The sequence below is a fragment of the Eurytemora carolleeae genome, unplaced genomic scaffold, assembly GCF_000591075.1.
Source record: "Eurytemora carolleeae unplaced genomic scaffold, Eaff_2.0 scaffold761, whole genome shotgun sequence".
In the NCBI taxonomy this organism is placed as follows: Eukaryota; Metazoa; Arthropoda; class Copepoda; order Calanoida; family Temoridae; genus Eurytemora; species Eurytemora carolleeae.
This window is the reverse complement of record NW_019396732.1, coordinates 1-12,861: the sequence shown is the minus strand read 5'-3', so window position 1 is coordinate 12,861 and position 12,861 is coordinate 1. Positions and strand designations below refer to the sequence as shown.

Below are 12,861 nucleotides of genomic sequence, written 5' to 3'. Positions count from 1 at the left end.
TTGACAACTTCCACATTAGTGACTAGAAAAAGGGTGCAAGGGTACCGTCGTGAATTATGTATTTCCATCTTTTTATGAAGTGTTGAAATTACGCTTACAGTCCCCATGAAGTATGTAGATAATTTAATTTGATTGAATGCATTGAAGGAGAAGGATTATCTTATGTTAACCAATATGTTCTAACATTTTTAAAAAAATATTCTGAAACATAAATTTTCAGATTGAAAATGTTTACAAAAACAAGAATTTACAATGCAGGTAAAATGTATCATTTACTCCTCTGCACGGGGCTTTCTCAATGGGGTATAATCTCAGGGGGTTTAATCTCAAGGGGGTTTTAATCTCAAGGGGTTTAATCTCAAGGGGTTTAATCTCAAGGGGGTTTATTCTCAAGGGGGTATAATCTCGAGGGGTTTAATTTCTCAAGGGGGTTTAATCTCAAGGGGTTTAATCTCAAGGGGGTTTAATCTCAAGGGGTTTAATCTCAAGGGGGTTTAATCTCGAGGTGGATTAATCTCAAGGGGTATAATCTCAAGGGGGTTTAATCTTAAGGTGATTTAATCTCAAAGGGTTTAATCTCAAGGGGGTTAAATCTAAAGGGGTTTCAATCTCAATGGGGTCTCAAGGGGGTTTATTCTCGAGGGGGTTTAATCTCGAGGGTGTTTAATCTTAAGGGGTTTTAATATAGAGGGGATATAATCTCGAGGGGTTTAATCTCGAGGGGTTTAATCTCAAGCAGTTTAATCTCTAGGGGTTTTGTCTCAAGGGGTTTTAATATGGAGGGGGTATAATCTCGAGGGGTTTAATCTCGAGGGGTTTAATCTCAAGCAGTTTAATCTCTAGGGGTGTAATCTCTAGGGGTTTAATCTCGTGGGGTCTAATCTTAAGGGGTTTAATCTCAAGGGGGTTTAATCTTAAGGGGGTTTAATCTAAAGGGGTTTAATTTCTCGAGGGTGAATAATCTCATGGGGATTTAATATAGAGGGGGTATAATATCGAGGGGTTTAAACTCGAGGGGGTTTAATCTCGAGGGGTCTAATCTCGAAGGGTTTAGTCTTGAGGAGGTTTAATCTTGAGGGGTTTAATCTCGAGGGGGTATAATCTTGATGGGGTTTAATTTCAAGGGGGTATAATCTTGAGGGGGTTAAATCTCGAGGGGTTTAATCTCGAGGGGTTTAATCTCGTGGGGTTTAATCTCGAGGGGTTTAATCTCAAGGGGCTTTAATCTCGAGGAGTTTAATCTCCAGGAGTTTAATCTTGAGGGGTTTAATCTTGAGGGGTTTAATCTCGTGGGGTTTAATCTCGAGGGGTTTGATCTCAAGGAGGTTTAATCTCGAGGGGTTTAATCTCGCGGGGTTTAATCTCGAGGGGTTTAATCTCAAGGGGGTTTAATCTCGAGGGGTTTAATCTCGAGGGGTTTAATCTCTAGGGGTTTAATATCGAGGGTTTTTATTTCCATTGATTCTAATTTGGGAGTAAAATACATTCTTTGAAAAGAGCTGGTTTTAACATGGGCCTGCTTTAAAATAGTTGTTAGATTAGAATTAAAGTTTTTTTACAAAAGAAAAACTTACTTTCCCTGGTTTAATCTTGTAACAATTGTAAAAACATGCCTTTTGCATTTTATCTCCTTATATATCTTTTCTTATAAATCATTAGGTTTCATATTTTACACATTTTGCCAAATTAGCGTTTTTCTTTTGACAAAATCTTTAGTTTATATGAGGGCCAGGGAGCAAGCGCGGGAATAATTGAAAAATCTAAAATTTCCTATATCCCCCCGCTCTTCGAAATTTTAAAATGCTTTTTTTGTCATTTTTACTACATAATCCTGAAACAGATGGGCTAATAGTGGAAAGTGTGATGTTTCCATTTCTATCCCTGAAAGAAACTATCGGAACTAATTTTGCGGTGATTCTTTTTCTTATCAATTTTATCTATAATAAATATCTAGATCTCAAAAAAAAAATTTAAAATTGAAGGAACCAAAAGGATTAAATTAAAACATTATAATTAAATTAATTTTAACTTTTTCTGTTTTAGTTATTTTGTTAATGGTGGTATTTTTAATTGATAATGCAATAAAGACAAAATCAAGGTAGGATGCTTTGATTTTGTAAATATTTACATTTTGAGTTATGGCAGTGCACAGTGCACACCACACTGCAGTGTTTTATATTAGATTTGAAAGCTGCACGAGATACTCCATTTCTTATCTTTAGCGTGGGAATAATTTTAATATTCAAGTTAATTGTTTCTTATTTTCAGTTTGCACAAAAATGTATTTGAGAATAACTACAGATTTTTTACATTTTTTCTCTTTTAATTACAAATAGCTGTTTGTAGTTCTTTCCAATTTTAATACTCTAATTCATTTTTTAGAAAACCTTTTTTTCTGATTTTTTAGTTGATTAACATTGTATATAACTTCAAACTTTTAATTTTTTTATTCTCTTTTTTGAATTTTTTGAATTTTTTGAATTAATAGTATTTATAAAAAATTTAATTACAACTAAAGTTTTATCAAACTTTTAAGGATTTGATCGGGAAAACTTTTATAATGCTAGAAAATTAAAGTTTTTAATCTTGTATGAAATACATTTGAAAAAGCTTGTTTCCTTCAATCAGAACATTTTTTTGGCAAAAACATTTATAATTTTAGACAACTTGGCTTTAAGGTCGCTTCGCACCCATCTTCTATTTCAAATGTTAACATTTTCTCTTTGTATATGCTGTAAAACAAAAACAAAAAATATTTTGCGGATTTTATAAAAAATTTCGTGGATTTTAAAAATTTAATACAAAACAAATTTTGTTTGAGGCAAAATTTTAAAATTTTGATCATCTATCAACCTACTCTGAGGATATGTAAGGTACCACACAAAATTTGGGACCGATCGGTTCGGCCGTTTTGACGTTTATTGTATACAAACTGTAGAGTATCAGTATATAGGGTCATTATGCGGACTCATGATTCTGAGAGGGGCCTTGGATTCAAATATGATAAGTCACGTAGCAGTCTAAAGTCACGTATCATGCTAAAGTCACGTAGCAAGTCACCTGGGACTTTAAACCCGCCTGCACTCATGCTTACTTACAGGGGACATTCTTCTTGCTTAAGGTTTTACACTGATTTTTAGTTATACACGATATTTTAGTATGTAAGTAAATAAATATATGTTTCATAATATTGTAATATGCAAACAGGGGTAACCTGTATATAACTGTGTGCTTTTATCAAATAAATAGTTAGTTAGTATCATATATTCCTGGTTGATAGGCGTAGAGCTAGTAGAGTAATACTATCCAAGACTCATATTGATAGAGAGAGAAATCCTGGCTAGAGTGGCTGTTTGTCTATATTAGAGTAGAGGCAGATACTCAATTGATTCCAACTTTGTATTTGTACGCTACCAGATTTTGATCTATAGAGTGTTTGCCTGAACCAGAGTAGGCTAGAACTGGAGTTCAGATTGGTCTTGCATTTCTGATTGGTTAGTAAAGGGACTGTTCCTGTGTTAGATAGAGGGAAGTGTGTGATTCCTTACATGATGGCAGTATCGGTGTGGATATAAAGTAGACTGGAAGAACTGTAAAGAGAAAATCCAGTAACTGAACCCGAAGAGACCCAGGAACCAAGAAAGAAGCATGGAAGGACCACAGCTAGCTGAAGTATTACAGCGCCAGCAGGAAGAAATCCAGCGTTTGCAGCAAGAGCTGGAAGCGGTTCGTAGGCGTGCCCCTGTGCCGGGACCGGAAGCGGTTCCCCTACCCCCAGATGGAGAGGACTACAAGCTGAGAGAGGCCATATTAAGGAGTGTTCCAAAGTTCTTTGATGATGGGCATTCCCTATTTCGTGACCATGAAGTTGCCGTCCAGAAATTCTTGCTGTGTAGAACTGCAGTGGTGCAAGGTGACAATTTCAAGAAGACGATCTTGTTAGAGAGCCTGGCCGGGAAAGCAGTAAGCAGAATAAGAGATAATACTACCGTGGATGAGTGTTACCGGAACGGGACCTACGAGCAGTTCTCAGACGTCATCCGGGAGCTGTTTTGCCCGGATTCAGAAAGTATGCTGGTGCGCTCAGAGTTCCAGAGCTACTTCCAGGGGAAGAATCAAGATGTGCAGTCATACCTAACGAATAAGTTTGCACTTTATAAGCTTGCCTTTGGGCCTAGCGAACGCTCTTTCAATACGTTGATGCTCCACGTTATCTGGGGCCTGTGTAACCATTCAGTACGCCGCCAAGTACGGAGAGCTAACCCCAAGGATGAGACCGCGCTCCGCGTAGCAGTGCTGGAAGCCACTGCAGCGGAGCGTGACGCCTACAATGGCGGTTACGGAGAGAGTGCGTCGGCAGATGGACTTATTACAGTCAGTTCAGCCAGGAGAGCCATGGGAAACCTACCTGAGGAAGCACCAACGGGACCGGTTCCTATGGAGGTCGACGCAGTACAGGGGAAGGAGCGAGAGTGTTATAGATGTCATAGACGAGGACATCTACGCAAGGACTGTCGAGCCAAGAAGACCCTGGAGGGGAAGGAGATTGTGGACAAACCCCGAGGGAAATCAGCGGAGGCCAAGGGGAGAGAGAATGGCGCGAGGAAGAAGCGTTGTTTCATGTGCCAGAAACCTGGCCACCTGGCCAAGGAGTGCCGTAGCCTCAAGCAGCAGACCAATGCCCTAGAGGAAGAACTAGACCTCTGGGAGGAGGAGGAAGCCGTGTCTTTTTTAGTAGAGAAGGCCCTGTGCAGGGGGGCCAGATAATTTCTGCACTGAAACCACTCAAGTGCAACCTCCCTCTGAGGATCATGGCTGGGCATGAGATGAGGGAGTTGAGCGGATTGGTGGACTCGGGCAACAAAGTCCACACTCCGTTGATCATTTCGGGGAGGTTGGCCAAGATGTTGAAGTTGAAGCTGAACCCCCCTCCCCCGGGGCTCAAGATTGGGACGGCATCATCTAGGGGAAGCTTGAGGATAGCTGGGATAGGTTCCCCGGTGCCCCTCCAGATCCGTGGACATGAGAAGGTGTTCAGAGTGAAACCTTTGGTGATCCAGAACTTAAGTCATCATGTGAATTTGGGATCGGAGTTCCTTAACAGAGCCAAGTTGATGCTGGACTTCAGTGGGGAGGACCCAAGGGTCCGGGACCCCAGTGGAGCGACTACCTACATGGTGAACCAGATGCAGGAAGACCTGGCAGCCCAACAACCCAGAAGTCAGGATAATTTGTTACCTATTATATGTAAAAGAAGGGTTGAGTTCAAGGGGGGGGAGTCCAAGGGGTGTGAGTCCAAGGGGGTTGAATCCAAAGGGGCTGAGTTAAAGGGGGGCAAGGAACAGATGAGGAAATCTCTGAACAATTGCCTGATCCAAAGCCTGGAGGATGCTTGGATTCAACCTGGAGAGACTGTGAGGATCGAAGTTGCAGCACCCCAGAGCAAGGTGAAGCTAGGCAAGGACAGAATACCTGGAATCTGCTCCATGGAGTTGGGCTGGAGAGGAGAACCAGCCTGGAATCAAGGTGAGAAACTTTCCAAAATATTAAGAACTGCTAGTGCAGAAATCTCATCCCAAATATTTCAGGTACCCGGAGCACTAGCAGGGAGATGTTTGGCTATTAGTAACAGGTCAACACAGCCCATCAGGCTGAAAAATGGCCAAGTCATAAATGAGGCAATGGTAGCTGATGAGGATCAGGAAGTTTGGACACCTCCTCCAGCTCCTGCAGTGAAGAAACTTAACCCTCAGGAGAGGAGAGAGCAGTTGTGGAAGGAGTTGAAACTGGAACAGAAGGAGGTTCTGAAGAGCAACCCTCAACTGATGGAGGAAGTCAAGGAGTTGGTAGCAGAGTATGAGGACGTGTTTAAAACAGAGGAATGCCCTTTCGGTCAAACTGGGTTGACCGAGTGCAGGCTGAGGATGAAGCCTGGAACCAAGCCAGTGAAACAGTCACCAAGGCCCCTGAACCCAAAAGATGAAGCTGACCTACGGGCGCAGTTGGACATATGGCTAGATCAGGGGATCATAGAACCTTCTTCTTCCCCCTGGAGTAGTCCATTGGTAGCGGTGAAGAAGAAAGATGGAAGCACGCGATGGGCTGTGGACTTTCGCCAGGTGAATAATTGCTTGGTGAGTGATGGTTACCCCCTTCCTCGTGTACAGGAGACTCTGGATAAGATGGCTGGTAAGAAGTATTTCAGTACCTTGGATGCTTCAGCAGCATACTGGACAATCCCGATGGAAAAGGAGTCTAAGGAGTACACAGCTTTTAGTACTCCCTGGGGATTGTACCAATTCCTGGTTATGCCATTTGGCCTGTGTTCAGCTGGGGCTGTATATTCGCGATTTGTACAGTAGGTTCTGGATGAGGGAGTAGACCGGAAAGATGGGGATGCATATTTGGATGATATTGCAGTGGCTACACAAACGGAGGGTCAGCATGTGGAGAGACTCAGAGAAGTTTTACAGCGGCACAGAGAGACAGGGATCAAGCTGAACCCTGGCAAGACTGTCCTCTTTGAGAGAGAGGTGGAGTATTTAGGACACAGGGTGTCCCAAGAAGGTATTTAAATGGTACCGGACTATGTGTCCAGGATATTAGAATGGCCAGTCCCAGAGAATGTAACTGAACTAAGAAGAGCCATAGGATTTCTGAATTATTATCGGGCATTTATCAAGAATTTTGCGGAGTTAGCTACCCCCCTGAATGAGAAGAGAAGTCACAAGGGAGAGTTTGTTTGGACCCAGGAGATGGATGAGAGTTTCCGGAAGTTAAAACAGGCGTTTAAGAGTGGGCCAGTGAGGGCCTATCCACGGTTCCAGGAAGGAGGACCACCATTCCGATTAACTACTGATTTTTCTGGGACAGCCTTGAGTGCAGTGCTATCTCAGGAGCAAAATGGGGTGGAGAGATTTATCGGGGCTACGGGAAGGAAGACGACCTCAGGAGAGAGGAACTACCCGAGCAATAAGGGCGAGTTGGCAGCGGCCATAGCTGGTATTAGGCGCTATGAGCACATCCTAAAGTTTGCGCCCTTCGAATTATATACGGATTCCTCATACCTGAAGCATTTGAAGACCCTGAAGAATCCTAAGGGACTATTGGCCCGCTGGTTAGAGGAACTCCAGCAGTACTCGTTCCGGGTGATCCATAAGCCGGGAAGAAGTAACCTTAACGCGGATGCATTATCTAGGAGCAATCATCTACCTGATCCCAGTCAGGAGGAGGAGGATGAGCAGAGGATGGCCGCTGTAGAGCCTCAAGAGTTCTCAAGGGAAGAGGTATTACAAGCTCAAAAGGAAGATCCAGATCTGAGGTTAGTGGCTGGATGGGTCAGAGCAGGGAAGATACCACCCAAGGAGGAGATTAAGGGGAAAGGTGAGGAGCTTTTGAGATGGAGGGAAATTGCTGGTGCAGTAAAGCTAGACAGAAGGGGAATCTTAGTACTGCCAGCAACTCAGCCAGGAGTGGAAGTACCAGTCAATAAGATATTAGTTCCTATCAGCCTGAGGGAGAGTGCATTCCACTATATCCATGCACACAGGAGTGCAGGTCATTTTGGGGTAAGAGCCAGCCTGGAGAGGGCCAACAGGTACATTTACTACCCAGGATTAAGGAAGGACTTCCAGAACCGGATAGCACAATGTGGTGAGTGCTTAGCCAAGGAGAGGAAAACGGACATACACCAGACAGTACATAAGCCTAGGATAGCTAGTTTTCCATTTGAGAGGTTGTATGTGGATTTGGTTGGACCCCTGGGAGATGGCCAGTCGGGACCGAGGTACATACTTACAGTGGAGGATCATTTTACAAGATGGGTGACAGCAGTGCCCATCCCTAATAAGGAAACTCAGACAGTGGCCCGAGCGCTGCTGGACCGTGTTATATTTATCTATGGATGTCCTGAAGAGATCCATTCTGACCAAGGGAAGGTGTTTACTTCCAAGCTATGGGTTGAGTTGATGGACAATTTGCAGATCAACCGGACCATGACCCTGACCTACAACCCGCAGTCCAACCTGGTGGAGAGGTTCCACCGCGTATTGGGTCAAATGCTGAGAGTGTTACTAGAGAGAGATGACCCAGCTTGGGTCAAGCTAGTGGAAGTTTGTGTTTTTGCTTATAACACAAAACAACATACCAGTACAGGGTTGACACCCTATGACGCATTATTTGGGAGAGAGGCCAGGTTACCACTGGATCTGATTTTAGAGAATCCAGCAGAGAAGTATGAAAACACCCAGGAGTTTGTGAAGGATGTTCTTTACAGGACTCGGGAAGTATATGCCTACATACGCCGGAATGGAGATGCAGTGATCAGGCGTAATTCAAACCTGTATGCTGGAAACCAGGAGGATTGGGAACCTGGCAGTTTGGTCTGGTACTGTAGTCCTAGACCAGTACCTGGAAAACCTGATAAGGTGGTGAATGCTTGGCGTGGACCGTTTCGAGTAGTGCAGCGTGTAGCTGAGGTATTAGTAGACATTTGTCCATCAGGAACAGAAGGGAAAACATTGAGGGTGCATGTGACCCGCCTGAAGAAGTACCAAGCCAACGCCAGGACCGTGATGAGAGATACGGTAGATGCAGACATGGATGACTTGGAGGGTGAGGAGATATCCGAGCGTAGTCGGCGAGGACCGGAGTTAGCAGTACCGGTCTATGGCGGTGGAGCAGGACTAGAAATCCAGAACCTTCCAGATGCCCGGAGGGACCCAGTAGAGGAGCAAGTGAGACCCATGCCGTTACCCACGGAGGTGACTGATCAAGTAATATCGCCCAATGAGGGACAAGCAGCGCCAGAGCCAGAACCAATGGAGAGTGGGGAGAGCGCTGCACCAGCAGTGGAGGTACAGGCAGAGGGGGACCTGCCTGCGGAGGCAGAAATGACTGAGGAGACCCGGCCCACCAAGAGGACGCGTGAGCCTTCCGTGCCGGGACCAGAGTCTGAGGGTGACAAGCCAATGACAAGACGCAGGAAGCTGTTGGAAGCTGCCAGACAGCTGGCAGTCTCATCTGATTCGTCAGGGGATGAGATGGCGACGATGTCAGCCAATAGGGTGTTAGAAGTTTTAATCAAGAAGGGCAGCAAGCAGCCAGTACAGCAGTCGGACGGGGCCGCAGGGTATGACCTAAGTGCAGCAGCCAATGTGCAACTCGGACCGGGGAGAGTCACGCCAGTACCACTGAACCTGAGGATAGCAGTACCCGCCGGATACTATCTACAGTTAGCTTCGCGGAATGGGCTGGCCAGTCAAGGACTGATGGTGATAGGTGGTGTAGTGGATTCTGACTACCGAGGAGAAATACAAGCATTGTTGTTGAATTGGTCGGACACACCCTTTCTGGTGAAAAAGGGTCAGAGGATTTGCCAAGGATTGTTTCTGCCAGTGTTTCGAGTTAAGTTCAAGCAACAAAATGAACTACCTAGCTCAGTTCGTTGTGATTCTGGGTTTGGTAGTACTGGCATGTAAATCGTTCATGCTAGATTATACTGATTGTGTAAACCCGTCTAAGATCAGAAGAGTAGATGTGAACGTATGCAGTCCAGCTACGGAACAATCTAGCTCCAGCAAGAAGATGTACCTAGTACAACCAAGGACAGTCACCCGTCTCAAGGGGTTTAGATGCCGAATCAAGGAGAGCCGGTTCCTATACTATTGTGGATCCTTTTCACACCTCAAGGTGGCCAAGGTTCCTACCATTCAGCATGACGTACTGGTATCCACAGACTGGTGCAGGGTACTTAGCACCCAGAGGCATTTCCAACCTCCAGGTTCAAACCAGTTGTTCAACGTGGTTATCGATCAAACTACGTTTGTTCAAATAGCAGCAGCAGGAGAATTGAAGGTAGCGGATGATAAGGTGGGCTGTAAGGGTGAGACCATGCGCACTGCGAATGGCCTAGTGGATGATCTGATGGAACTGGTAGAGTACTCAGTACTGGTCGAATCCGAGGATTTTGTGGCGCAAGGTCAGATGGTAGAAAGTAAGAGTGATCATCTGGAGCTGCCATGCAAACTAAATTCAGGAGGTTGTGAGACTGGAGATGGAACATATATCTTTGATTATGTTCCCACCTGCACATTGGAGAAGATACAAGTGTTCACAGGAACGCATGCCATGGGGACCTACCTAGTAGATGAAAAGAAGGCTATTTTGCTCAATATATATTACAGGAGTAACGATAGCACCCCAGGAATGCGGGAGTGTCAAGTTGTTATCTACCAACTACCCGGAATTGTTCGCGGTGGAGTTAGCAGATGCAGCCAACTGGCCGTCACTACACCCAGCAGATTTACATCTATCAGTACAGGAGCAAGTGAGGGAGGACTATCTAGTGTACTGGTTAGAGAGGAGGATGCAGTCAGTTCAGGATATGCTGAAGTATTCTATTTGTCAGCAGACAGTGTCCGGTTCAGATGATACACCACGGGTTTTACCAAATGGACAGTACGCTTACCGAAGAGGAGACGTCCTATTCGTACTTTCGTGTGTTCAGAAACGAGGTGCAATTGCTGAACTAACCACCTGCCATGACAAGATTCCGATGGATACCAATGGAGAAGTATGGGTGGATCCGATTACGAGAATGCGAACGCAGCATGCCACACAGCTACCCTGTTCAAAGAAGTTCCCAATTACCCTTCGAGTAGCTAATAATACATGGGTAGCAATTACGCCAACGCTGGTACCAGTAGCCGCCCCTGAACAAGTATCTTTAGAGCCAGATAATGATATCAACCATATTGACATGACCGTTAGTGGACCCTATACTGAGGCCGAGCAGAGAGAATGGGAGCAGATCCTGGAATATCCGGCTTACCATCAGGCTTTGCTGAAATCAGTGACAATAGGGAGTTGCCTAGAGACTGACTCATGTACGGCCGGGGTGAGTGATTCAATCACCAGGTATGACTTGACCGGGTTGGCCAAGATCTATGAAGAGATGAACATCTTATCCAGGATAGATACAGCGATCCGCGAGTATGGAGATTACCTGGCCGCCTTGGTGTTGGTGATTATGGCAATAAGGATGATGGTTCACCTAACAGTCATGGTAATGGCATATTTGCAGGGTGGACCAGCAATGGCCCTTGCCATTATTCTGACAACCTGTTGCGGAGCCTCAGAAACCCTCCAGAAGATGAAGAGAAGGAGACAAAGAACAGAGGATAGACAGACAAGCAAAGTATATATATATATATATATATATATATATATATAGAAGATGCATTTACAAAGGATTAATTTAAATCTTGCATGCATTTAACATAATAAAATTTTAACCTTCTTTACATAAATTTGATTTGAACAAATAATAATGTGTTAAGAGTTACACTTCAGGTATCTTCAGTTAGAAAATGAGAAATCTCCACTCCGTGATTATAATATTGAAAATAAAGAAAATAACACGGCTCTGCTAAGCGCAGAAGGTATTTTATTTCTTCAGTCATTTCAAATTTTATTTTTTATTTTTATAGAATTCTCTATAAATCTATATTGTTTATTTAAGCATTTGATTTTCTAAGAATGAAGAATTTAATTTTAGATAAAATATCTGCAGCTGTACATGAACCCTCTACTCTACCTGTAGTAGCTTCCAATATACCTCATGTACATTCTAACCTACATCCTGATAACCTAATCCTTATAAATATCAGCAATTTTAAAATCAATATCAACTTTGATATTTGTAATGTTTCACAAATAGGTAGATATCAAATTTTTTTGTTCACAAAAGAATTGAGTTTTTTTGCCACAAACTCTTTTTTAATCTCTATATTTTTAGAACCCAATTTCGTAAAACTTAAATATTTCAAACTATAATTATAGTTAGATCAAATAATCTAAGTTTGAAATATCAAAGGTTTACCAAAAGGTTGCTAAGATTTAGCGATAAGATAATTGAGTTTGTGTCAAAGTCTCATGAATTCCTTTCAAAAAATTTTTTATTTAAGATTTTAGTTTATGGCTTTTCGGTCTTTATTGTCATGGTATTGCTCACAATATTTGTATCCAATAATTTAAGTTTCCAAACCTTGAAGTGTTTTGCAATGTTTACATATACTGTTAAATACAAAACATTGCATTTCTTAGTCGTCTAAAATATTTTTTGATACATTTGTTTAATTAACGGTATGATGTTGTATACCTTTAAATATTCGTCAATTAAAATAGACAATTTAAAATACATGATTTCATGTGATACCATTGAGAAATCCAAATTACATCAATTATTGCCTAGGACTGGTAACAATTGTCCACACTGCAGTGCAAAATGCTGAGGCCAGAAGAGCAATCAGGAATATCATCTAAATTTAAATTAGTTTAAATTAGAAAAAAATATTTTTGACCATTTCTTGTGATTATCAATAAAAAATGTCGATCTTCAGTTTTTGTAAAAAAGAAATAGTTTTTGATAAATATTAACACAGAGACACTTGGGGTCACCCTAAAATTCCTGGGGTCAATACAAGGTAAAACAAGTCTTAAACATTGGAAAAAAATACATCAGTTAACTAATTGTTCACAATCCAAACAGAATAAAATAAAATTGAGCTTGATCATCGAAGCCTCTGTTAGTAAGATCCCAACAAACACTGTGGTAGGCGATTGTATCAATATAAATAAGGCTTTCGATTTAAATTCTAATTTATATCAAGCTTTTAAAGAGCATGGATACACAAAAATGTGGAAACAAAGAGAAGCTGTCAATTTAAAAAGCTTCTCTTTAATTAATTATAACTTGTAATCATAGAGAATAGAATATATAGAGAGGAATTTACTGGAAAACAGTGTAAAACGGCCATTTTGTTGTACTGTTTCCATACTGCAGGTGTACTTCACATATTT

At 42.6% G+C, this 12,861-nt stretch overlaps 1 protein-coding gene across 1 annotated transcript; it reads left to right on the top strand.

Annotated features, from left to right (window-relative positions):
* Positions 1 to 78: 78 nt before the first annotated feature.
* On the top strand, positions 79 to 12,659 carry LOC111707921 (uncharacterized). Its single transcript, XM_023481109.1, has 6 exons — positions 79 to 258; positions 2,044 to 2,098; positions 11,353 to 11,441; positions 11,558 to 11,719; positions 12,254 to 12,311; positions 12,444 to 12,659. The coding sequence occupies exons 1-6, from the start codon at positions 228 to 230 to the stop codon at positions 12,487 to 12,489; spliced, it is 441 nt and encodes a 146-aa protein (XP_023336877.1). The 5' UTR covers positions 79 to 227; the 3' UTR covers positions 12,490 to 12,659.
* The last annotated feature ends 202 nt before the right edge of the window (positions 12,660 to 12,861 follow it).

What these genes read in the sequence shown, in the direction of transcription:
- LOC111707921 (XM_023481109.1), top strand. Translation starts at nt 228, where the DNA reads ATGTTTACAAAAACAAGAATTTACAATGCAG. An exon ending in AACAAGAATTTACAATGCAG is followed by an intron (nt 259 to 2,043) that starts GTAAAATGTATC and finishes TTTCTGTTTTAG; the next exon opens with TTATTTTGTTAATGGTGGTA. An exon ending in GGCTCTGCTAAGCGCAGAAG is followed by an intron (nt 11,442 to 11,557) that starts GTATTTTATTTC and finishes ATTTAATTTTAG; the next exon opens with ATAAAATATCTGCAGCTGTA.